Genomic DNA, 26,055 nt, shown 5'->3' with positions numbered 1-26,055 from the left:
CAATAAAAGATTAGGAGGCATGGGATTATGCACTAGTTCCCTTGGCTCCAGTTTCTCCTGTCACTGAGGTTCTTTCTTAACCACAATGCGAAATCAGGATTTGAGGCTGCTTCCATAGCTACCAGGGAACTTCATGGGAGTTAACTGTGGTTGCTGTTCATACTGATGTAACATAAATGCTGCAGCTGAGATTGCACATGCGGATTCCAGGGAAAAGGGAAGAGGAAGTCCTATGGTCCCTTTGCAGCCTCATAGCCATGGTTAAGATATTGGGTATGCTACATCTGGAATGTTTTCACACGCCTGGTCCTTTTAACTACATATAATTCACCCGACGTGTGACCAAAAACACTACCAATACAAATCATTCTACTGTTCTGTAATCCTTCCCTTCTGAGGCCACACCAAGCTAGATCTGAACTGGAAGGCTTTGCCATGATTTTGACAAAATATGAATTTGTTATTCAAATATTGCACATATCTAGGTAAAGGTAAAGGACCCCTGGACAGAAAAGTCCAGTTAAAAGCGACTATCTCGCTTTCAGGCAGAGGGAGCTGGTGTTTCTCCACAGACAGCTTTCCAGGTCATGTGGCCAACAGGACTAAATCGCTTCTGGTGCAACGGAACACTGTGATGGAAACCAGAGCGCACGAAAATGCCATTTACCTTCCCACCACAGTGATACCTATTTATCTACTCTCACTGGTGTGCTTTCAAACTGCTAGGTTGGCATGAGCTGGGACAGAGCAACAGGACCTCACCCCATTGTGGGGATTTGAACTGCCAACCTTCTAATTGACAAGCCCAAGAGGCTCAATGATTTAGACCACAGCACCACCCATGTCCCTGGTACATATGTATGGTGTGGTGAGTCTTACAGCCATAAAACCGGGCTGTTCATAGTCTGCTGACTAATCTTCATGCTGTTAGTATCAAAGACAGAATGGGACTAGCCCAATCCAAAACAACACAGTCCCAAACAATAGCCATAACATTGAGCTACAATGATTAGCCAGACCTAGTCTGAAATCCTGTGCACAGTTCCTTAGGATCAAATCCCATGTACAGGATTGAGTGGCAGATCAGTGGCTGAAGGAGCATCTCAACCCCTATTTTTCAGGTCCAGCTCTGAGGTCCTTCTGGTGGTTCCCTCACTGCGAGAAGTGAGGCTACAGGGAACCAGGCAGAGGGCCTTCTTGGCAGTGGCACCTGCCCTGTGGTACACCCTCCTATCAGATGTCAAGGAGATTATCTGTTTTGTAACAAACAAACAAAACTTAAATAAAAACTAATTTAAAAAAGAAGAGCAACGGCAGTGGCATTGCTAGAAAGTGCAGTTTCCCCCAGTCTTTCCTTGCTTGGTTCTTACTGAGAGCCAGTATGGTGTAGTGGTTAAGAGTGGTAGACTCGTAATCTGGGGAACCGGGTTCGCTTCCCCGCTCCTCCACATGCAGCTGCTGGGTGACCTTGGGCCAGTCACGCTTCTCTGAAGTCTCTCAGCCCCACTCACCTCACAGTGTGTTTGTTGTGGGGGACGAAGGGAAAGGAGAATGTTAGCCGCTTTGAGACTCCTTCGGGTAGTGATAAAGCGGGATATCAAATCCAAACTCTTCTTCTATATGCTAATAGTGAGTGACTCAAGATTGATATATGCTTTCAGTTTTTGTATCTGATAATATTTTCTTATTTACATTAAAGCTAGAGCAGTCTTGCGTCCATTTATATTGGGTTTTTTTTAATTAAAATTATACAAATACATTCATTTGACGGCAAATTCTATACAGGCAGCATCAGAGCATTCATAATAGCAAAATGTAAAGCAAAATGTCCATACTGTCCCCTGCAAAGTAGTTTATGCTGGTTTATGACTCTCATTTGTTACTCATTTCTGACTCCTGCTTTATTTTGGCAAGGAGATCTATCCTCTTGCTAGCAAAGAGAGCTCTGGCCAGCTTTCCCACCGTTGCTCCTTTGCTCCCTTCCTTCATCTGCCACCTCTGAAACATTTGATAAATTTTTTCCTTTAAGCCATCCCGTTCGTAGTCATGGTCAATTTCCTCCAGGTCGGGGTCGCTGAAGCCCAGCTGTCGCGCCGTGGGTTTCCACTTCTTCCCCATATTTTCTCTCACGAGGTTCAGTTGAACGTCCGAAACGAGAGCAGTGTTCTCTGGTGGCGACAAAAGGAAAATGTTTCTTTAGTGCTTTGGCGATGGAACACCGTTGCTTTTGTTCTCAGAGGCAATAGGAAGATCCTGACAAACTCCATCTTGCGTGAGAAACATGGGTGTGAGGGGGCAGGCAGGCCAACCCTGCTGCTAACAGTGAATGCAGGGCTTTGAGTGCATGTCAATCAATCAATCTCTCTCTCTCTCTCTATATATATATGGTAAAGGACCCCTGGACGATTAAGCCCAGTCAAAGGTGACTACGGGGTTGCAGCACTCATCTCGCTTTCAGGCTGAGGGAGCCGGCATTTGTTCACAGACAGCTTTCCAGGTTGTGGCCAGCAAGACTAAACCGCTTCTGGCACAACAGAACACCGTGACGGAAACCAGAGTGCATGGAAACGCTGTTTACCTTCCTGCCGCAGTGGTACCTATTTATCTACTTGTGGTGGTATGCTTTCGGACTGCTAGGTTGGCAGGAGCAGGGACAGAGCAAGGTAGTTGTGGGGATTCGAACTGCCGACCTTCTGATCAGCAAGCCCAAGAGGCTCAGTGGTTCAGACCACAGCGCCACCCGCGTCCCTATGTCAATATATTCACCATGGAACCTCCATTTGAGTGTGAATTCTGAGCCAGTCAGAATTGTTTGAAAATGCCACATGACTGCATTGCAAGGCCACAAAGCATGTGCAGAGTTACTTTTCTGCACTTTTTTTTTTTTAGCAGCCCACCTGTGTAGACTTCCGTGGGATCATAAACCACAGTGGTACAGAATTCCTGATCCCATGGAAGCCTTACAGTCTTTTTGTGCAGAAGACTTTCCACTTGCAGATGTCCGTACTTTATGTATTGACATCAAAGGGGGTTGCAGGGCATTCATGCAATGTTGTGGGGGAAGCCACCAGGTATTCCCCTGCTCCCTCCTTTACTCATGGCACCCCTTCTTGTGTAATGAATTCATAAAGGGGCCTAAATACTTTACTGAGGTAAAGTTCGCAAACCGGAACACTACTTCCGGTTTTGCGGAGTTCGTAAACCGAATCGTTTGTAAACAGGACTGTTCTTAAACCGAGGTACCACTGTACTACTACTAAGGGATACAAGCTAGAAGACCAGAATCTTCAGGGTCAGAATCCCAAAATCTGACTGCAAAGTCTGTGTTTTGTGGAGATCACTAACACCTATGTTTCTACAGATTAATATTTTTGTTACTATTAATATAATAATAATAATAATAATAATAATAATAATAATAATACTTTATTTATACCCCGCCCATCTGGCTGGGCTTCCCCAGCCACTCTGGGCGGCTTCCAAAAGAATATTAAACTACTATAATACATCAAACATTAAAAGCTTCCCGAAACAGGGCTGCCTTCAGATGTCTTCTAAAAGCCTGGTAGTTGTTGTTCTCTTTGACATCTGGTGGGAGGGTGTTCCACAGGGAAGGCGCCACTACCGAGAAGGCCCTCTGCCTGGTTCCCTGTAACTTGGCTTCTCGCAGTGAGGGAACTGCCAGAAGGCCCTCGGTGCTGGACCTACTACTAATTTATTTCTTATACTCCAGCCACACTGGGTATCTTCCAACAAAATACAGAGGAAAGAAAGGGAGGGGGGGGGAAACATCAAACTATTTCATGGAGGAAGAAAAAAGTTTTAACTTCAGTACTTACCAAAGAGTTTCTGGTAATCTGCAGGATTATAATGAGTATTTTCCGGCAGAGTACATATTTGTTGAGGTTTTTGTTTAATGGTTAAGACGTTGTGAGAGCCTATCTGAATTGCACTACTATTATATATATTGTAGCTTGCAGGTTCTCCTGTATGTAAGACAATTTTTTTAAAAAACAGCCGTTTAATAAAGCAAGTATAAAACTACACACAAACGAAATGAGCACAGGGACAGTGCAGGGGGATAAATTACTGACCAGTGTGTTGACACATGTTAATTTTATGATGGAAATAGTAAAATGGCAAAAATGCATTATTTGAACGCTGCACTTATATGTTGGGTAGTTTCACATCAAGGAAAGAATGGTTCCTGCTCCTAGTATTTATGTTACAAGGGCATATTTACACAACAGGTTTATTTCTCAGGTTGGTGTCTGGTATAGTTAATCATGGAAGGATAGAATTGTAGAGGTAGAAGGGGCCCTGAGGATCATTCAGTCCAACCCACTGCAAGGCAGGAATATACAGCTGTCCCATACGGAAATTGAATCTGTGACCTTGCCATTATTAGCACCGTGCTCTAACCAACTCAGCAAGCCAGGCTGCTCCAATAGTTCTTTGATAAGAGTTAAATCATAGCAAACCTTTGAAAGCTTGTGTCAGTCAGATCAGTAGGATGAGACAACAAACTCCCCAAAGAGAAAACATGTTGACTGTTCTATATCAGGCACGTCCAGCTCTCAAGAGACTGCTATCTACTCCCAGTTTAAACAAACTGGCAGTGATCTAGCTTTTTTTAGGAGGAGAGTCCAGAGTTGTTCAGCTTTTTGGGGGTGAATGCCATAAATCACTTGCAGTAAATGCCAACACAAGTAAACGTACACAGCGGGGGCCCGAGACATTCATCCAACTGTTTTTTTAATTCGCAAGGACTAAAAGTTTCCTGTGATCTCCGGGGGATCTACCCTGTCGATCGTGGTTGACCAGTTGGACATCGCTGTTTTATAGCAACAGTGTTTCAAAACCGTTGCGAGAATTAAGTCTTTTGAGTCAAATAGATAATGCATTTTGAGACTTCGTTCAGCAAATGTGACTGTACCTTGTTGAGATCAAGCAAGCAGCTGTTTCTGGAGCTTCAAAATTCTGTTGTTGTTTTTTTCATTTTGAAAGGGAACAGCACCACAAAAGGGAATCTCAAACTCTCTCCTTGTGGAAAGAGCAGATTGCAGGGGCCAGTTCTGCAACATAACACTAGTCTATGCTGTTTGCACCTTAGGCCCCTCCAAAAATCTAACTAGTGTGCCAAATAAACCCTGGGGAAGCGGGGTTAAATCCTACAAAATTGGCTGCATACTCAGCCAAGGCAGAATTGGATCCCACCCACCCTGGTCGATCAGTTCATTTCACGTGTGACATCAGCTGATGGAAAGGTGGATATGATTGGAGGGAAATAGCCATGTAGGCCAAGACTGGCCCATGGATTGGAGCTTCCCTACTTCTGCTTTAGAGCTACCAAATGGTATTATAGCCTTAAAAAGTCTGGACTGCTCATGCCACTCATGTTGCGATCATACTGCTCATATCAAGAAATAACTAGAGTTTTTTACCTGAATTCTGTTTGTGTATAGGTGTATGGGCGAAGTTCGTCTTCATAAAAGGGGTCGATTCCTCTGGATCTAAAGAGGTATGCAAATTGTGTCAAAACTGTACCACTGCTATTGAAACATTAAACAACAACAACAATTTATTATTTATACCCCGCCCATCTGGCTGGGTTTCCCCAGCCACTCTGGGCGGCTTCCAACAAGATCTTAAAATACAATAGTCTATTAAACATCAAAAGCTTCCCTAAACAGGGCTGCCTTCAGATGTCTTCCAAAAGTATGGTAGTTGTTTTTCTCTTTGACATCTGGTGGGAGGGCGTTCCACAGAGCGGGTGCCACTACCGAGAAGGCCCTCTGCCTGTTTCCCTGTAACTTGGCTTCTTGCAGCGAGGGAACTGCCAGAAGGCCTTCGCACTGGCCCTCAGTGTCCTGGCAGAATGATGGGGGTGGAGACGCTCCTTCAGGTATACTGGACTCTTGACAGTGCAAAAACCTACTCAGACAAAAACCTACCCAAATGCAAAAGAGCTCTTGCATCATTAATGTAGATGAGGGAATTTCAACAGGTGGATATTTCACGATACAAAGTGGTGGTCTCGGGAGAGCAGCAGCTGCCAGAAGGGAGAGGTGAGGACATGAAGCCCCAGTACTTTTCAGAAGATCACAGTGACTTCCGACAGAATGAAGTCCTCCCAGATAGACAGTCTAAGCTTCTAGTGCTGTACAGTGGTACCTTGGGTTAAGTACTTAATTTGTTCTGGAGGTCCGTACTTAACCTGAAACTGTTCTTAACCTGAAGCACCGCTTTAGCTAATGGGGCCTCCTGCTGCTGCCGTGCTGCCGGAGCACGATTTCTGTTCTCATCCTGAAGCAAAGTTCTTAACCTGAAGCACTATTTCTGGGTTAGCGGAGTCTGTAACCTGAAGCGTGTGTAACCTGAGGTACCACTGTACTTGCTGATTGTCACGGAGCCACATTTGCAGCCCACAGTGCTGATGAGCCAGAGAGTTCTTTCATAGTTGGGACCACCCAAGACTCATCTTCCCTGGAGCTCCCTGGGATGTGTGTACCCTGAGGGAAGACACCAGGCAAGGGAGCTGGCACCATCAGCTCCTGAAATAGGCCTGAGGATGTTGGGCACCACTTGTTAATAACCCGCCTGAGGCACCTTGTCCAAAAGGTAGCATATAGATGCAATTGATCAATATAATTAAGTTACCAATTTCTATTCAGCCCACAGCCAGTGCACTACAGAATGATATTACAACCAGCACTCCTAGCACTCTTACACCAGAGGAGGCATATGCCGACAAAGAGAGAAATCAAGGGAGTTTTTGTCGATTCTCCCTCAAAATGCTTGTTTGCGTTTGTAATGCTTTTATTTGTTTTTTAATTGCATATTTTATTGTTGTAACCCACAGGATTATTGTTGAAGGGCAGGTTAAGAGATCTAATTACAAACAAACAAATAAAACTGCTCCAGAACAGGTTTCCAAAGCACACTGGGGATTGCTGGGCAAAGGGGATTGGCAAAAAACCTTCTCTCGTCTTCTGAGGTGATTCCACCGGATCAAAAGCCCTTTTAGTACAATGGCATGAAAGGGCCACCACCCAGTTTTTAGGGTGCTGGAGTATCCCTTATGTACAGATGGATATCCCAAAATGGAGCACAGCTTACAACACTGATAATGAAACATGACAGTCCTAAGAAAACAATACAAATAAAATACAGCACAACGAACAGCAGCGCTAATGCTCTCTGTAGAAACTGCACCCACCACAAACAGTATTTCGCGATTCAAATGCTTGGACAAAAGCGATTCCATTCCACAAAGCTTCCCAGTCAGTGCTGCTCATTGGATGACCTCAGACAAATATTCATTTCAGTCAACCTCAGAAGGTTGTGAAGTGAAATGGTATGAGAGTGGGGAGAACTGTTTGCCGCAAGCTCCTTGAAGGGAGGGCAGGATGAAAATTTAATAAAAGGCATAAATATAAATATGCATAGTAACCTTAAAGCTCAACAGATTTTGAATTGCTATTACATTTTAGCTGCCCAGGGTTAGTAGGACGGGACGAAAGACCGGCTCATAAAAAATGGGACAGCTTTTATTTTCTTCATAGAAGGTAGTGAAGAAGAGCCATTTTACTGCATGTGTGCTCTTTCTCCCTGAAGGAACAAGAAGAAGACCCTCAATCAGTTCACTTACCAGTATCTGTACTGAAGCTTCTGCCAAAATAGTAAGGTCTGAATGGGTTAGATTGACGATCCACACCAGATTCAGGTACGGGTGCTTTATTGACGCTAAAGGGGTTGGCTGATCCGTAGAGATCTTCTGGGCTTAGAGATGCTCTGAGATTTGCAGGTCCGGGCCCATAGTGCCTAACTGGATTCAGCCGGCTATTATTTTCCCTTTCCAGAGTAGCTCTGAGCGGCGGTGGTTTCCACTGACGACTGTATGGGTCCACAGTGGTGTTGCTATGACGGACGCCAGGCTCGACCTTTTCAGGCCTCAGGTGTGACTCCTGCATCGGGCGGGCAGCAGTCGCCTTTGCATACGGGTCGTGAGACACCTTCCTCCTCCTCTCCTGCTCCAGCATTTCGGCGCTGTACGACATGGAACGGCCACCCCCCTTGTCCATCCGGCTGCCGTGCACGTGATAGTTCAGCTCGTCCTGCAGTTTCCGCTCCAAGGTCACCGGAGGATCCAAGGATGTTTCGCAGCTCTCCACAGGTTCATTCACCGGGCAAGCCGCAAACATGGCTTCGTCTACGGTGTTGCTGGGCGCAGGAGACGGAGAGCTGTGCAGGGAGCCAGGCAGATCTGCAGGGCAGAAAGGGAGAGGCCTAAGAGGATCGATCGTTTTGCAGAGATTTCATTGCAATGTTCTAGCACAGGGGACAGCAAACTTTTTCAGCAGGGGGCTGGTCCACTGTCCCTCAGACCTTGTGGGTTTCAGCCTAATATCCAAAGGTCAAGAGCCTTTTGGTAGCTATAGACTCTGAATATAGATGGCAAGAATAATGACTTTTGGAAGTGTGAATGGTTCTTGGCTTCTTGTTGTTGTGGAAATCCTGCTCAGCCCCTGCTGCTTCCACACTATGGGATTTCACCAGGCACTGTCTGTTTGTCTGTGTGGGCTTTCCTTGCCCCCCAAAAAAGAGAAACAGAGGGGATGATGAATTCTCCACCTCAAACTGACTTCATCACTTCTGTGACGCTATCATAAAATATACACATACTCTAATTTGAGTCATAAACCAGAGTCCAGACAAAATCTCCAGCTCTGATATGATTTATTTACAATGTAGAGACTGAATCTGTAATCTGCACTAGCCCTAATCAGCACTGAAACAGTGATCTGCGCTGTACTTTGGCTTTGATTGTGTGTTTTTTAAAATGGGTGTCCTTGTTATTGTAAAGAAATGTGCAGCAGTTGCATCCCAAATGTGGGATGCAAAAGAACGAACTCTTAAGCAACTGAAATGAATTACCCGTCCGACCATTGCTTGGTGGTTCTGCCACAGCATCCACTTGGAGAGACTGCATCCTTTTTATAAGTTCCGTTGGCTCAGGGTACTTTTCCTGTCGCAGAGAACAAGAGCAACTAAATACCTGATTGAATCACTGGAAGAACCTAGAACCTCTAGGGGAATGTTGCTTAGGGTGCCCATCAAGCAAAATCCCGCTGGACTGTATGACTAAGGATGTCAGGAACCCTGTTGCACAGGGAAACCTACATGTCTAGAGGTTTACACATGTAGGCTTTCCCATTTCAGACACTCCGGTTAATGTGAGAATGTCGGAGAGAGACTGAGGGAGCAGCCCCACTACTGCTTCTCTCCTAACACTAGAATTTGTGGACACCCAATGAAGCTGAGTGTTGAAATAGCCATGGCAGATAAAAGTAATTCTTCATGCAATGTATAGTTCAAGCATGGAATCTACTTCCACAGGAGGCAACAATGGCCACCAGTTTGGATGACTTTAAAAGAGGAGTGGACAAAGTCATGGAGGGCAAGGCTATAGCCATGATGACTATGCTGTGTCTCTACATCCGGAGACAGTAATGTTTCTCACAGGCTGTCAGGGATTGGACTGAAGAGGAATGGTGGAGGCCACCCCCCCATTCTCCTGAACCTTCCCAAGAAGAGGAGGACAGTATAGACTTACAACGGTGGTTTGCAGAAGGTCATGACTCTGAGACAGAAGAAGGACAAAGCTGGGAGATAATGGAAGGAGAGGAAGGAGGAGCAGAACACATTATCATTAGAAAGCATTCCCAACCCAATCCCCTTCTCCGAGAACGAGGAGGGCTGTTAAAGTGGGGGAACAGAAAGCGAATAGACAAAGGTCCTCACGCAGCCACTGTATAAAGGGGTGGAGCTGCTGACGACTGAGAGTAAAAGGGGGGAGGAGATTACTGAGAGCAACGCCATTATCCTAGAAACAGCATCCTGCATCTCTCTCTGTGACTATTGAATAAAATACCTTGGTAAGAGCTTCTTGTATTTTCATTACTGGCAGCCTGCCGTGAGGGAGGGGGATCAGATTCCCTGAAGCCTGACACAGGCATTAGGGCAACATTATTATTATTACAGGTTCGCGGGTGGTGCTGTGGTCTAAACCACTGAGCCTAGGGCTTGCCGATCGGAAGGTCGGCGGTTTGGATCCCCTCGACGGGGTGAGCTCCCGTTGTTCGGTCCCAGCTCCTGCCAACCTAGCAGTTCGAAAGCACGGCAAAGTGAAAGTAGATAAATAGGTACCGCTCTGGCGGGAAGGTAAATGGCGTTTCCGTGCGCTGCTCTGGTTTCGCCAGAAGCGGCTTAGTCATGCTGGCCACATGATCTGGAAAAACTGTCTGCGGACAAACGCCGGCTCCCTCGGCCAGTAAAGCGAGATAAGCGCTGCAACCCCAGAGTCCTTAACAGTCAGGGGTCCATTATTATTATTATTATTATTATTATTATTATTATTATTATACCCTGCCCATCTGACTGGGTTGCCACAGGCACTCTGGATGGCTTCCAACAGATATAAAGAGATAATAAAACATCAAACCTTAAAAATATTCCCTATACAGGACTGCCATCATATGTCTTCTAAAAGTTGTATGGCTATTTATCTTCTTGACATTTGGTGGGAGGGTGTTCCACTGCTGAGAACAGGATTCTGGACCACTGGGTTGATCCAGGAGCTCTTCTTATGATTTTGTATGCTTTTAGGGATAGAATTGGAAGGGACTGAGGAAGTCATTTAGTACACCCCTCTGATTATTGCAGGATCTACAATGCAGATGCAGCGACAGAGTCCCTGACAATCTCTGCTTCAATGCTTCCAGTGAAGGAGATTGCTCAGCTGTGTGACAGCTCTTACTTTCAGGAAATTTCTCCTACCTAATAGCTGGACTCTGTTCCCCTACAATTTCCACCAGTAATTCTCGCCCCTTTTCCTTTCTTCAGCCATAAATGTTTGAAAAACTTACTTTTAACTTTCTCAAGTCATCTTCAACATCCTTTTCAAAGTTCTGCTGATAAAATGGCTTGTACGTCAAATTGATTTCTGTAGTAAAGGATTAGTCAATTAGTAAAAGAAAACCCCCAAAGCGGTCTCAGTGAAAAACAGACGAGACTGTTCTTATGCTGTTTTTTATAAAGGCAAGTAAGAAGTGACATGGCAGTGGCATAGCATGGCAGTGTTACCTCTTGGCTGTTCCTCATCCCACTGCACCTGTAGACCCAGCCAAAAACTAAAAACATCTCAAATATTCTGCATGACCTTAAGGCTGCCTTCCTCTTGCACTCAAATAATGCCGGACCCACTTCAGCAAAAATGCCCTCTCACTACCTGCAAAAGTTGGCCGTTCCTCCGGCTTTTGACTCCAAGATTGTTTCATTAGTGTAATGATCTCTCCGGGGCAACTTTCTTCAATCTCCTCTATGAGAGGCCTGTCCCCATGCATGATGCAGAAGTATATTTGCGCGTCAGTCATAGCATCTGGTGGGGGAGAGAGGAATTGAACAGTTTTTTTTAATAAAAAAAATACAGTGGTACCTTGGGTTACATACGCTTCAGGTTACAGACTCTGCTAACCCAGAAATATTACCTCAGGTTAAGAACTTTGCTTCAGGATAAGAACAGAAATCGTGCTCCGGCGGCACAGCGGCAGCAGGAGGCCCCATTAACTAAAGTGGTGCTTCAGGTTAAGAACAGTTTCAGGTTAAGAACAGACCTCCAGAACGAATTAAGTACTTAACCCGAGGTAACACTGTAACCGTATGCAGCTAAAAACACTTCAGCAAGCAAAGTTATTTGATCACATACACTCACTCTCATAGGGTTCTTTGTTGGCAAAGATGGCCCATAATACTATGCCAAAGCTGTACACGTCTGATTTTTCCACAGGCGTGGTGTTAACTGATGCCAAGTGTTCTGGGGCCATGTAAAAAAGGGTGCCAGCATTGCTCTTTGAGCTGCAGTTGATTTTCATTTTCCGGATGCTCTCCTCTTTGGTCAGCCTGCTCCAGCTTTTGAAGCGGGCCACGCCAAGGTCTGCTATCTGCACGAAAGGATGGAGAACCATTAGGGCAACAAGGTCCAACTGAGATCACACAAGCACACAGCTGATGAGACCCTCACAGGCCATCTTCTCCAACTTCCTGCTTGGCACAGGAAATCCAGAGCTAGAACATTCACTATAGATGGACTATCCACCCTTTACTTAAAGGGAGAGCCCACCACCCCTCTAGGTCATTGGTTCCATTGTCACAGCTGTTCAAGAAGTCTGTCTGACTTAAAGCTCAACCAAAATTTACCTGCCTGTATCTTAAGCCCAGTGGGACGCGGGTGGCACTGTGGGTTAAACCACAGAGCCTAGGACTTGCCGATCAGAAGGTTGGCGGTTCAAATCCCCGCCACGAGGTGAGCTCCCGTTGTTTGGTCCCAGCTCCTGCCAACCTAGCAGTTCGAAAGCACGTCAAAGTGCAAGTAGATAAATAGGTACCGCTCCGGCGGGAAGGTAAACGGCGTTTCTGTGCACTGCTCTGGTTCGCCAGAAGCGGCTTAGTCATGCTGGCCACATGACCCGGAAGCTGTACGCCGGCTCCCTCAGCCAATAAAGCGAGATGAGCGCCGCAACCCCAGAGTCGGTCACGACTGGACCTTAATGGTCAGGGGTCCCTTTACCTTTATCTTAAGCCCACTAAATCAACCTCAGTTTGCAGCTGAGAACACACATTTGCCTATGATGTCCCCACACTCTGTCTTCTCTTTTCCAGGCTAAACATGCCCAGTTCTTTCAAACCATTCCACATAGGACTTTAGGGGATATTCCAGTTGAGGACAATTTTCAGTCAACATGCTTTGAGCGACAGCGAATGTTTCCCAAAGTAGTTTGTTATTTAATTAAATACAGTCATACCTTGTGTTGCATTTGCTTCCGGTTGAGCATTTTCAGGTTGTGTCCTGCGGCGACCCAGAAGTAACGGAACGGGTTACTTCCGGGTTCTGCCGCTCGCGCATGCGCAGACGTTCAAAATGATGTCACGCGCATGCGCAGAAGCAGCAAATCGCAACCCGCGCACGCACAGACGCTGGTTGCGTTCTGCTCAGGTTGCCAACGGGGCTCCGGAACAGATCCTGTTCGCAACCAGAGGTACCACTTATAGTGTTTTTAAGTTAACCGGGTCAAATGGAGTGCACCAATCTGAACATTCAGAAAAGCATGTGGTATAGACTTTCCTGGCCTGCTATACCAGGAAGGGAATGCAAAACACTGGGAAACTGTGTGTTTTCCTTCTCATCCACATGTGCATAGCGGGCAAAAGCCTGGTTAGCTTACTGCAACCGTGTAAACATACTGGCTTCTGGAACAGATTGCACCCACTTTACAAACCTTGGCTGCAGATCTTGGTTAAGGAGGAGAGAGCAGAACAATGCAAAGCCATACCTTGCTTTAGTTGCCACATTACACTGAACTACAAGGACCAGGAGAGAAGCAAAGTGGCTGCAATCTCCCTGGGAGCCAGCACATTTGCAGTCACACAAAACCAAACCGGCAGGTTCTGCTATAAATCATGCCCACATCTGGTTTAGCCCTAAGACTGACATGTCACCCATCCAGGAATTATGTGCTAATGGTACCTTAATATGAAAGTCCTCGTCTACAAGGATATTTTCTGGTTTTAGGTCCTTGTGAACTAAGCCCTGTTCAGTTAAGTAAAGCATTCCTTCAATGATCTCAAGGATGAAGCACCCTTTCACGGACAAAGGAATAGAGGTCTGCAATAAAGCAAAAACAGCAGAATATTAGTATATATACTGAGTTATACCTGCCATGATCAAGAAGCTGCCTTTTTTAAAAATGAAAAGCAGTGGTATTCAATTAAGTTTTACACATGTTAGACCTATCAAAATTAATGGACTGAACTTAGCCATGCTCATTAATTTCAGTCGGTATACTCGGGGTTAAACATAATTGAATACCAGCTAAAATCTTTAAAAAGAGCACTGACTTATTCAGTCCTCTGTTGAATGAACATCCATCAGGAATAGATATTAAGTCTTACGAATCATGGTTGCTAAAGGAGTTTGAATAAAGCACACCGAATTAGTGTGCCTTCCAATTATCTTTGCTTTTCAAATAAGCAACAAGGATCCTCATCACTGAGGCTAGAATCTAGTTGCAATTCAGCAGATCTGGAGATGCACATTTTAGAAAATCGGGACGTGATCTGTCTGCTGATGAGAAATATTAACAGATAAGCAACTACCCACCATTATGATGGGCAGATTCTAGATGGCAACAGGGATTGGCATCCTTGCGAAAGTGCCAAGACCTCAGGACTAACCCACTGCCAGACAGAAGCTTAAACATATTATATAAGCTTATTACTATCTGGCCCAAACCTTCCCAGTACTTTGGAAATCTGGATCTTGGGAGCAATGCAAGACTGCTCCATTTTACAGCGCAAATTATGAACAGGAGGTTCGCTGGTGCAGAAATCATGATCCCCCATAGAGAGCAAACACTCACATTTATGAGCTGCAAAGCCCAGTGCTAGTGTGTCCCTAACATTCACTATTAGCATGTCTTAGACCTGATCCAGGTACAAACCAATGATGAAAACATTTTCACTGGAACGGACAAAAAAGGTGTTGATGGAAACAGACCCGAGATGACAGACAATGTTTGAATACCATTTTCCAAAGCTGTGGTACAATCTCAAAAATTACTGCCTGGCTTCTTCCCAGTGTGTCAATCGTGCTCTCTACTTACTGCCTTCAGTACGGACATCAGGTTTCCTTTGCGTACGTATTCCATCACCAGGGAGTAGTTGCCATCCTCCAAAATGATGCCCAGTAGCTTCACCACACGCTCATGGTTTAGTCTGAGCATAATCTTGCCTTCTTCGAGAAGGGACGTGTTACACCTGAGGGGGGGAAACAGGTACTATGGGATTACCAGTGTGCATGACTGCCAAGAAGGCAATAGAGCTATAGACTAAGACATTGCAAGGTGACAGGCAGAAATGTCAACTTCTTCACCTGAACTCTCCAAAATTATGAGCCAAACCTGCATAGCTCAAGCTGCAGCAGAATCTATGAATGAAATGGCAACTGCCTTGCTGGGTGAAATCCTGCCTTGTGTCTGAGTGGAGTTAGCATCGCTATGACTAATTATTCATTCAGTCATTTGCATAGCATTCTGGCTGGGAACTGCAGGCTAGTGCTTCCCAAATTTATAACAGCGGGATAATGCATTTTAAAAATCTGAATTAAAATTGGAGACACACTTCAACTCTTAACACACAGGTGGTTTTCTTTTAGAATGGGCAAGGTGGCAAAATGGCAGGTAGGTCTACCAAGCTGTCACACCAGGCGTGGCCGAATGATCTAATGACACAATCTGGTCAGGCCTAGCATCAACGAGAAGCATGCGTGGGCAACTGCCAGGACCCACACTGATGCCTGGCCTGGAGCCCCTTTTTAATCCCCACTGGCATCTGTGTTGGGCAGTTGGGTCTACTGAAGACACTATTTTAATTTCCCACAATGCCCTGTCAATGGGTTGCCCCAAGGCATTGTGGGAAATGGCAGCCTCCCCCCCCCAGCTGCCCAGTGTGCTGCTGCAGCCACCATCAGATAAGGACCATGGCTATAGCAAGGAGTCCTACAGAGAATGATTTCATAGAATGCAAGCTGGATAGCTCAGCTGGTTAGAGCGGATAACATTGAGGTTGCAGGTTCGATCCCCATAAGGAACATCTGCATTGCAGGGGTTGGACTAGATGATTCCCAGGGACCCTTCCAACTCTATGATTCTGTGAACCAAGGGTCATCTAGTCCAACCCCTTGCAATGCGGGAATCTTTTGCCCAATGGGGTACTTGAACCCACAACCCTGAGATTAACAGTCTCATGCTCTACCGGCTGAGCTATAGCTCTGTCAAGTTTCCACTCAGATCTGGAGTAGAGGCACCATCAGCCGTGGAGGCTAACTAGGAGGCAGCCTTCTCTGGGGATGGGTGATGTGAGCCTAAAGCAGCGGTTCCCAACCTGTGGGTCCCCAGATGTTGTTGGACTACGACTCCCATCATCCCTGAGCTCTGGCCTTGCTAGCTAGGGGTGATGGGAGTTGTAGTCCAACAACATCTGGGGACCCACAGGTTGAGAAAGGCTGGCCTAAAGGAAGCTTTAATTGTTGAAGCTGGGAAATAAGAGTGGGAGACAGTCATTGCCTTTGTGAGCTGCCTGTGGACTTCCCACAAGCATCTGACTGGTGATAACGGTCATTTGGTTTGATCTAGCCGGGCTCATCTTTTGATCTCGCTGCACAGATCTCTGGGCAAGCAAAGCCCTGGAAAAGTTGAGGGAGGAGCCTATCCAATCAGAAACCGGTAGGAGCCGGACTTAATAAGGCACAAATCCAAAATTATGGTACAGAGACAATGGAATTGTCTAAATGAATATTTAAGCAAGCAGGGCTCAAGTACGAAAGTTTGGTTGTGCTTAGACTAACCTTGTGAAGAATATAAAAGAATATAAAGATTTGATGGACAATGAAAGAACTTAAGGAAAGGAAGTGACTGAAGAACAGATGTAAAGGTGAACTAGAAATTAAGAGACGTGTGGTGAATGCGGTGGAAGTCCTTTATAATATTTTAACTAGGATTTTTATAATGTAATGTTTAAAGTATAAATTTGGTATTATTGATTATGGGAAGTATTCCCCCCCTTCTTTTTTCTTTTCTTTTATCTTTTTGTCTTTTTTCTTTTTTAGTCTGCATTTGGTAAATATGTAGACGATTGTGTTTATATTGTTATGTATGGATTTTGTTTTGATTTTCCTTTTCTATTTACCTTGTAATATTTAATAACCTATCCATTCTTAAGGAAACCAGCCCTGAGTGCTCACTGGAAGGACAGATGCTGAAGCTGAGGCTCCAATACTTTGGCCACCTCATGAGAAGAGAAGACTCCCTGGAAAAGACCCTGATGCTGGGAAAGATGGAGGGCACAAGGAAAAGGGGACGACAGAGGACAAGATGGTTGGACAGTGTTCTCGAAGCTACCACCATGAGTTTGACCAAACTGCGGGAGGCAGTGGAAGACAGGAGTGCCTGGTGTGCTCTGGTCCATGGGGTCACGAAGAGTCAGACATGACTAAACGACTAAGCAACAACAAAATATTTAATAAAACTAATTTAAAAAAGAAAAGAAACGGCAGGAGCTCAGTGGTAGGTAGCTCTACACTGCTCTCTCTTGTCTGCAAAGGATCTCCCAACTTACTCTGTGCGCTGAGGCCCTGTGTACACCGTTTTCAGCACCACAAGCCCATGCCTCTTGTGGTAACACAGCGAAACCATTCCAAATCCGCCGGCATCCAGCTGCTCTTTTTGCAAAAAGTCCTCCGAATTCATCTGAATGTCATCCAAGGACATGTCTGCGGCTCGTGGGGTGCTCCAGCAATTTGTAGAGAGAAATCCCAGGGCCTACAATGTGAAAACAGAAGAGAAGGCATTGTGCGGTCTGTATTTCCACTGCTACAGGACACGATGGCCAAAAGGCCACAAAGAAAGCTGTGGAGACCTACCAAAGACCCAAGGATGGCACGAAGGTGACAGTAAGAGCGCAATCCTATGCACGTTTAGTCAGAAATCAATCCCAGAGTGTTCAAGGTGGTTTACTCTCAGGTAAGTGAGCACAGGTAACAAGCAGCGTCTTTTGGTCTGGTCAGTATGGGACATCTTGTAGAGCAGTAGGGAAAATTCATGAAGAACCTTCTCTTGAGAGTCTATATTATAAAAAATGGAGGGTGTCTACAAGGGGAGGGGATTTTTAATGGTGGCTTCCTGTTTGAGAAGTTGTCTCCATTAAGAGGCCAAGTTGTCACCCACCTTAATGGCAGACAAAAGACTTCTATGTTCCTAGGTTTTTCAATATTTTTTCCATGTTATATAAACTAAACATAGTTTTTTTGTAAAATGATTTTTATTTGGTTTTACAAATTCATTCGCACTCAAAATCACAAATAATAAAAATTACACAAGATTCTTCTGAATCTCCAGACTTCCCTCCTCCCCTCTGGGGGTTCTTTAGTAAACTTTTTCAACTGCATACTATAAATCCTCCTAATTTTTCAGTCCTCAATTGTACCCAAAGTCTATGTAACATTACAAGAGTTATTTAAGACCTGCCAAAGAGTTCAAATGTTTACAGTGGTCATTCAAATATAATATAAATTTCCCCCATTTTTTGTTGAAGTTTTGATCCTCCTGGTTTCTGATTTTCTCAGTCATTTTTGCCATCTCTGCATAGTCTAATAGCTTAGTCTGTCAGTCCACTCTGGTAGAACCTTATACCAGAGTATAATCTAAACATTTAAAGATAGTGATTAACGCTCTTTAAATAATTAAATTGACTGCATCATTGCCAAAATCAGCTTTCTTTCTTTCTGCTAAGTTTGATTATTAATATGAATCATTTGTATACTGCTGTATTTTAAAATTTTGCTTTCATATTAGTGTTCCAGGTTGCTGAGCCTTATTGTATGAGGTAATTAAGACATAAATAAAAATATACAGGATCTAACGAGTGGTATTGAAGTAGATTTTACTGAGAGTAGACCCACTGAAAACAATGGACTTACATTAGTCATGCCTAATTTAAGGACATTAATTTTAATGGGTCTGCTCTATTACTACATTGGTTCCTATGGCTGAATTGTAATAATAATAATAATTGGGGGGGGGGAGAGATCAGCCTCAAGGTAACGGGATAAATGGCATTGGTCTATCTAGGACAATTATTGGCAAGTTATAATTCTTAACAGGTTGGCATTGCCAACAGCGCCTCTGTGCCAGTCACACGGAGCCTGTGTACATACCATACATTTTAAGCACATGATTTCCCCCAAAGGATCCTGGGAATTGTGGTTTTCTCAAAGGTTGCTGGGAAGTAGAGCTCTGTGAGGGGGGAGGGCTTTGGGGGGGGAATGTCATGGGCTTCACACACACAAACACGCTGCTAAGCATAATATGAAGCATTTAGTCCCCATTTCAGCTGAATGCTATTTGGGAAGTAGGAGGGTTTGGGGTTTCATGGGTTTAGTTTTAATTCCCATTTTTCTCTGGCCGCTTAGCTATTTTAATGTATTACTGTTTAATGTTTTCTTTTAGGGCTGCCATATTTCTGGGATTCATCCGTCAGAAATAGCGTCCGGGCAGAATGTCTGGGGAAACCTGGGCGTATGGCAACCTATGTCAGAAATGTAGATTTTAGGTGTGAATTTTCTTAAAAATAGCTCAGAAACTTCTTTTTGTGGAGATTTTCCCAACAAACAAACAAACCAACTAAGCAACTTTTGTGTCCGGATTTTCACTTTTTGAAATATGGCAACTCTACTTTTACTTTAAGGGACGCGGGTGGTGCTGTGGATTAAACCACAGAGCCTAGGACTTGCCGATCAGAAGGTCGGCAGTTCGAATCCCCGTGACAGGATGAGCTCCCGTTGCTCGGTCCCTGCTCCTGCCAACCTAGCAGTTCCAAAGCACGTGAAAGTGCAAGTAGATAAATAGGGTTAGGGTTAGGGTAAACGGCATTTCTGTGCACTGCTCTGGTTTTCCAGAAGCGGCTTGGTCATGCTGGCCACATGACCTGGAAGCTGTATGCCGGCTCCCTCGGCCAATAAAGCGAGATGAGCGCCGCAACCCCCGAGTCAGCCACGACTGAACCTAATGGTCAGGGGTCCCTTTACCTTTACTTTTAATTTGCAGCAATTTTTTTAGCTGCTTTTTAGCTCACAGGGTATGCATGTTCTTTACCCTGCTGGGTTGGGGAAAGCTCATATTTTCCCAACCCAACAGGATAGCTCAGTCAGTAGAGCATGAGACTCTTAATCTCAGGGTTGCGGGTCTGAACCCCACGTTGTGCAAAAAGATTCCTGCATCGCAGGGGGTTGGACTAGATGACCCTTGTGGCCCCTTTCAACCCTACAATTCTATGATTCTCTGGCCAGTCAGGGCTGAATGGACCAGTGGTCTTGCTACATATAAGGCCGATTCTTATGTTTCTCAACTATTGTTGCAAAGCCCTTTGGGGGCATATAGGCAAAAAGGAAATGGGAATTACTTTGAGGCAATAATGTACATCATTGTAGCCTGAGCCACAGAAGTAGTAGCAACAACAGTTGCAACAAGAATTGAGAAACATAAAGAATCTGCCTTATATGGGTCACCACCTTGGTACCCACTGGGTGCACTGGCACCCCCCAGAGGCCTCCCCCAGCACCTGCAAGCTCACCTCCCTGCTACTGAAATCAGGCTTGGGGGAAAGAATTCTGTTGTAGCAAATAGAACAGAAGGAGACATCATGGTCCTGGACTCAGATTCCTCACCTTCAGGGGGATAGGGGAAGGCTTCTGCAGAAGAATGGAAAGGGCACGCAGGACCAGCATGCCTCTCAAAAGAGAGACTTTGTTGCATAGTGGTTAGAGCTGCTCAGGACCTGCTCAGCCATGAAACTCACTGGGTGGCCCTGGGCTGGTCACAGTCTCAACTTAACCTATCTCACGGAATTGGCTGTGAGGATAAAATGGAAAGGAAGAGAATCATATCTGCCACCGTGCACTCAGTGTTAGAAATCAGCCAGGCACTTGGAATGACGTGTGCCCAATTGAACCCACCTACATCTGACCTATGAACGTGGGTGGGGCTGTGGGTTAAACCACAGAGCCTAGGACTTGCCGATCAGAAGGTCGGCGGTTCGAATCCCCGTGATGGGGTGAGCTCCCGTTGCTCAGTCCCTGCTCCTGCCAACCTAGCAGTTCGAAAGCACATCAAAGTGCAAGTAGATAAATAGGTACCACTCCGGTGGGAAGGTAAACGGCGTTTCAGTGTGCTGCTCTGGTTCGCCAGAAGCGGCTTAGTCATGTTGGCCACATGACCCGGAAGCTGTATGCCGGCTCCCTCGGCCAATAAAGCGAGATGAGCGCTGCAACGCCAGAGCTGGTCACAACTGGACCTAATGGTCAGGGGTCCCTTTACCTTTACATCTGACCTAACACATGCAAAAATAGGACTGCTAAGTACAGGATATCCAGCCCCTCAGTGGGATCCATCCACACAATGGTAAAGTGATTTAAAGGCAGATCCCAGGCAGAGATGCCTAGGTTCAGATAAATGCCCACTATCACAGTCTTTCACCCTTTTGTTAAGCAAACAGGAACAGGACGACCAAGGATGGGCAAGGCGAACAATAGGCAGGAAATTCTGGGATTATGGAAATTGTAGGAACCAATCATTTCACAGCCTCCTCCTCCCCTATCCACTGACATGCCTTGGTAAAAAAAAGGTATTTAAAAAAACTAGATTTAAAGGCAGCTTTCTCCCAACTGAAGTGCAGAGTGTTTGAGGACTTTTGCAGAGAAACCAAAATGTTTGTTTACAAATGCTTGTTTACTACCGACCTTACTGTATGCTTGTGAAACATGGACCACTTATAAACGCCATCTCCAACTCCTTGAAAGATTCCATCAACAGTGTCTTCGAAAAAATGTACATATCACCTGGGAAGACAGGCCAACTAATGCCAGTGTGCTGGAATAAGCAAAGATCACCAGTGTTGAAGCAATGATTCTTCAACATCAACTTCGTTGGACTGGTTGTATTGTGTGGATGCCTGATCGTCTTCCAAATAATAATAATAATAATAATAATTTATTATTTATACCCCGCCCATCTGGCTGGGCCTCCCCAGCCACTCTGGGCGGCTTCCAAAAGAACATTAAAATACCATAATACATCAAACATCAATACAGTGGTACCTTGGGTTACATACGCTTCAGGTTACAGACTCCGCTAACCCAGAAATATTACCTCAGGTTAAGAACTTTGCTTCAGGATGAGAGACGAAATCATGCTCCGGCGGCACGGCGGCAGCAGGAGGCCCCATTAGCTAAAGTGGTGCTTCAGGTTAAGAACAGTTTCAGGTTAAGTACAGACGTCCGGAATGAATTAAGTACTTAACCTGAGGTACAACTGTACTCTCTTCCAAACTTAAAAATGGTAAGTGTATTGGTGGTGGTCAACAAAAGAGGTTCAATGACTCTCTCAAGGCATATCCAAAAAAATGTAGTATAAACACAGACAACTGGGAAACACTGGCCTGTGAGTGCTCCAATTGAGGAACAACCTTTACCAAAGGTGTCATGGGCTTTGAAGATGCTCAAACTCAGGATGAAAGGGGGAAATGTGCTAAGAGGAAGGCACATTTGGCAAACCATCACCACGATCAACTCTCATCAGGAAACCTATGTCCCCACTGTGGAAGGACATGTGAATCCAGAATTGGCCTCCACAGTCACTTACAGACTCACTGTTAAAACCATGTTTATGGAAGACAATCTAACTTGGCTAGGAGTGATCGCCAAAGAAGAAAGATGTTATTAAGTGCAGCAAAATACAAGTTTGGAGGGGCCTAAGTCTTCTGGTAAGTGGATTTCATCTCCCTTGTGCCCAAACCTCTCTCCAACTCCATATCCGCAAAAGCAGAGCGAGATTGTGGCCGGTTAAAACTTTTGAGCCAAACCCAAGGAGGCACCGGGCTGCACTCCTAGCCACACAACACACAAAGGGAAGCACTTAGCTTAGGATCCGGGTGGTGACTAATACTGGGAAGGAGTTCCCACCACCATCAGTCATCCCGCCCTCATTCAGCGAGCCGTCTCTTGAAATCACGGACTTCACCAGGGCGCAGCGGTTCTCAACCTGTGGGTCCCCAGATGTTGTTGGACTACAACTCTCTGGCCTTGCTAGCTAGGGGTGATGGGAGTTGTAGTTCAACAACATCTGGGGACCCACAGGTTGAGGAAAGGCTGCCGGATGAAGTTTACTCGCGCGCCTCACAGAGGCACCAACTTAGTTTCATTTTCCTGCGCGCCTCCCCTCCCCCCCTCTCGCTTTCCTCGAGCGCAACGGGAAGGAAGCAGGCGGTCCGGAGGCAGTTTCCCACAAGTTCGATCCTACCCGGAAAAACCTACCCGGGCGAGTCTTTCTCTCTGCAGGGATGCCGAGGGGAAAACCTGGAAGCGGCCAGTCCGCGCTAGTGGGGGCTCCAAAAAGATCGACGCGCAGCGGGGAAGGGACCAGATCCCTGTCCACCGTCTCCTCTCCCCGAGCAGGAGAGATCCCCAGATAGTGTACGCTGCGCCCCACGGGGTGCGATCCCCTCGATTTCTTCTCTTTCCTTTCGCCCTCCTGCTCCCGAAAGGGGCCACCCACTGGCCAGAGCGCGCTTGGCGCTTTTCTTCCTCTTTCGGCGAACTTTGCCGGGGCGGAGTCAGGCGGTGTTAAAAGCGCACGCAAGCCCTTCCCAACCTATGATCCAGGCTTCTCTTCTCCGCAGGCGGGGCGAGCAGCGAGGCTTTCGGATCACCCCTCGGGGCGGGATCGGCGGGGCGAGATCTCCAAAGAGAGATTCCAGCGCGGAAATGGGTGGCGTCGAGAGCTGCTGAAAGGGAGAGGAGGAACACGAAGGAAGGTAAGAGAAGAAGGGCTTCCTTTAGCTGTGCGCGGCTGGAGATACTGCTGCGTCTCACTTGCTGGATGCCACAGGAGGGGAGAGATGCTCTTGTGCTCAGATCCTGCTCCCTGGTTTCCCACAGGCACCACCGTGAGAATACTGGAATTGATGGGCCCTTGGCCTGGTGGTCTAGCAGTCTCGTTTCACATTCTTGGGTTCTTTAGCTGTGTGGGATCCTAATAACGACGCAGCTAAGAGGAAATAAATTGGGTCTGTTTGGGCAGAAAGGGACGCCAGGCTTAAGTCAACACCTTCAGTAGTAGTAGTAGTAGTAGTAGTAGCAGCCCTTCTCCAGAATGGAGTTTGCATCGGGTGTACTTCAGCTTTCCTTGACTTTGCACCAGCATCTTGGCCTTGCCTTGCCGAATAGTGTTGTGAATTACACCACCCTTTCTGCCAGCTTAATTTATGCCTGTTTGCCAGGTCATGTGGCTGAGCTGGAATGGATTTAAGATCCAGCCTAACAGGGTAGCTCCATTAAGCGCCTGTGGTGTACAGGGGGTTAGACTCCCCCCCCCTTTGCATTTTTTTAGGGGGCGTATTTTTGTTTTACTTGGCAATGTGAGGAGCAAGGGTGGCATCTTCTGGCGAACCCGAAGATTGCATGGCCTCTGTTTAATTTCCTGGCGTGCTCCTCCATTGTCTCCTGAGACAGATGGATGCCAATCAACCATCTTGAGTTTGTGCTTCCTGTTTCAATGAGATTTAAGGAATGCACCGGGCTTAGCCATGCTTAACTTTCCTTCGCTCTTTTCTTTTTTGCTGTGCTTTCCCCGCAAAAACCCACTCTTTGAAGTGGAATCAGAGCAAACAACAATCCACGGAAAACCCAAATTGACGTTTGCTCCAACTGAGCACTAAAGAGTGGGTTTTTGCAGGCAAACCTCAGGGGCAGAAAATACCTACACAATCTGAGGAAGAGCTTTTAACTGGGCACCTGTGTCTGGAAAGAGTGAGCAAACGGTAAGTGTAAGCCCATACTAGCACAGAAAGTATAAACCAAGTTACTTTTCTTCTAACCAAATCATTTGTAAACTGCTTTTTCACCCCAATTAAGAGCCCCCAATTAAGAGGGATGTGGGTGGTGCTGTGGGTTAAACCACAGAGCCTAGGACTTGCCGATCAGAAGGTCAGATGTTCGAATCACTGTGACGGGGTGATCTCCCGTTTCTCGGTCCCTGCTTCTGCTAACCTAGCATTTCGAAATCATGTCAAAGTGCAAGTAGATAAATGGGTATTACTCCGGCGGAAAGGTAAATGGCGTTTCCGTGCGCTGCTCTGGTTCGCCAGAAGCGGCTTAGTCATGCTGGCCACATGACCCGGAAGCTGTACGCCGGCTCCCTCAGCCAATAAAGCAAGATGAGTGCCACAACCCCAGAGTCGTCCGCGACTGGACCTAATGATCAGGGGTCCCTTTACCTTTACCTAAACTGATGAACAAAAACCAAATTGCAAAGTTTAAGCAATAAGCCACATTAAACTAGATCTGCAAAACTAAGAGGTTTAATCACTCAACCTCTTATTTAAAATCTTTTAAATTGAGGCAGAAAAGATGCCTGCTGAAAATCAGATAGATATGGGGCCAGCTGGAAAACATGTGAGGTCCCAGCCAAAGAAGAATGGCAACTTAAATTGACAGAATATGTGCAGCTTGCAGAATTAACATATAGAATAAGTGAACAAGAACATACGTTTAGAGAAGATTGGAAAATGTTTATTGAATATATGGGGAATAATTGTGTACAGCTGAAAACACTGGCAGCGCAGCATTAAGATAAATTCAACAGTGTAAATAATTTTTGATGGATGTAATAATGGAATACTGAATGGTATAGTGTTTGTAAAATATGCAAGGATTTATGAGATGTAAAATGAACCATGGAAAGAGAAGGGAAGTCAATGATATCTTAAGGATGTAAAAATGAGTACATTAAAGTGTAAAACAAAATAAAAATAAAAATTATATATATATGAAATGGGGCCAGTTTACGCTTCCCTGGAATGGAATTGCATAGACAACTACAACTGCTTTGAATTAGTAGATAGGGCTCCTTCCATTATCACACTATTCTAATAATGTGCTTTATTTTCTTCCAGGCCTGCTTGCAGCACGGTAGTCTCCTGAGATGTAGATTGTTGTTATTTAGCCGTTTAGTCATGTCTGACTCTTTGGGACCCCATGGACCAGAGTACACCAGGCACTTCTGTCTTCCACTGCCTCCCGCAGTTTGGTCAAACTCATGCTGGTAACTTTGAGAACACTGTCCAACCATCTCGTCCTCTGTTGGCCCCTTCTCTTTGTGCCCTCCATCTTTCCCAACATCAGGGTCTTTTCCAGGGAGTCTTCTCTTCTCATGAGGTGGCCAAAGCATTAGAGCCTCAGCTTCAGGATCTGTCCTTCCAGTGAGCACTCAGGGCTGATTTCCTTCAGAATGGATAGGTTTGACCTTCTTGCAGTCCATGGGACTCTCAACAGTCTCCTCCAGCAGCATAATTCAAAAGCATCAATTCTTCAGCGATCAGCCTTCTTTA

The 26,055-nt window shown here is 45.6% G+C and overlaps 1 protein-coding gene across 1 annotated transcript; it reads right to left on the bottom strand.

Annotated features, from left to right (window-relative positions):
• Positions 1–1,715: 1,715 nt before the first annotated feature.
• RIPK1 (receptor interacting serine/threonine kinase 1) lies at positions 1,716–23,279 on the bottom strand. The gene is made up of 12 exons (XM_082234443.1): positions 22,982–23,279; positions 17,233–17,435; positions 14,721–14,874; positions 13,586–13,723; positions 11,774–12,002; positions 11,291–11,440; positions 10,929–11,005; positions 8,938–9,028; positions 7,652–8,266; positions 5,445–5,513; positions 3,840–3,986; positions 1,716–2,168 (listed from the first exon to the last, which is right to left on the bottom strand). Exons 2-12 carry the CDS (start codon positions 17,382–17,384, stop codon positions 1,873–1,875), a joined length of 2,118 nt encoding a protein of 705 aa, XP_082090569.1. The 5' UTR covers positions 17,385–17,435; positions 22,982–23,279; the 3' UTR covers positions 1,716–1,872.
• Between the last annotated feature and the right edge of the window lie 2,776 nt (positions 23,280–26,055).

Source organism: Podarcis vaucheri, assembly GCF_965113315.1.
Source record: "Podarcis vaucheri genome assembly, chromosome: 8".
Taxonomy (NCBI): domain Eukaryota; kingdom Metazoa; phylum Chordata; class Lepidosauria; order Squamata; family Lacertidae; genus Podarcis; species Podarcis vaucheri.
This window is presented reverse-complemented; position numbering and strand designations above follow the sequence as displayed.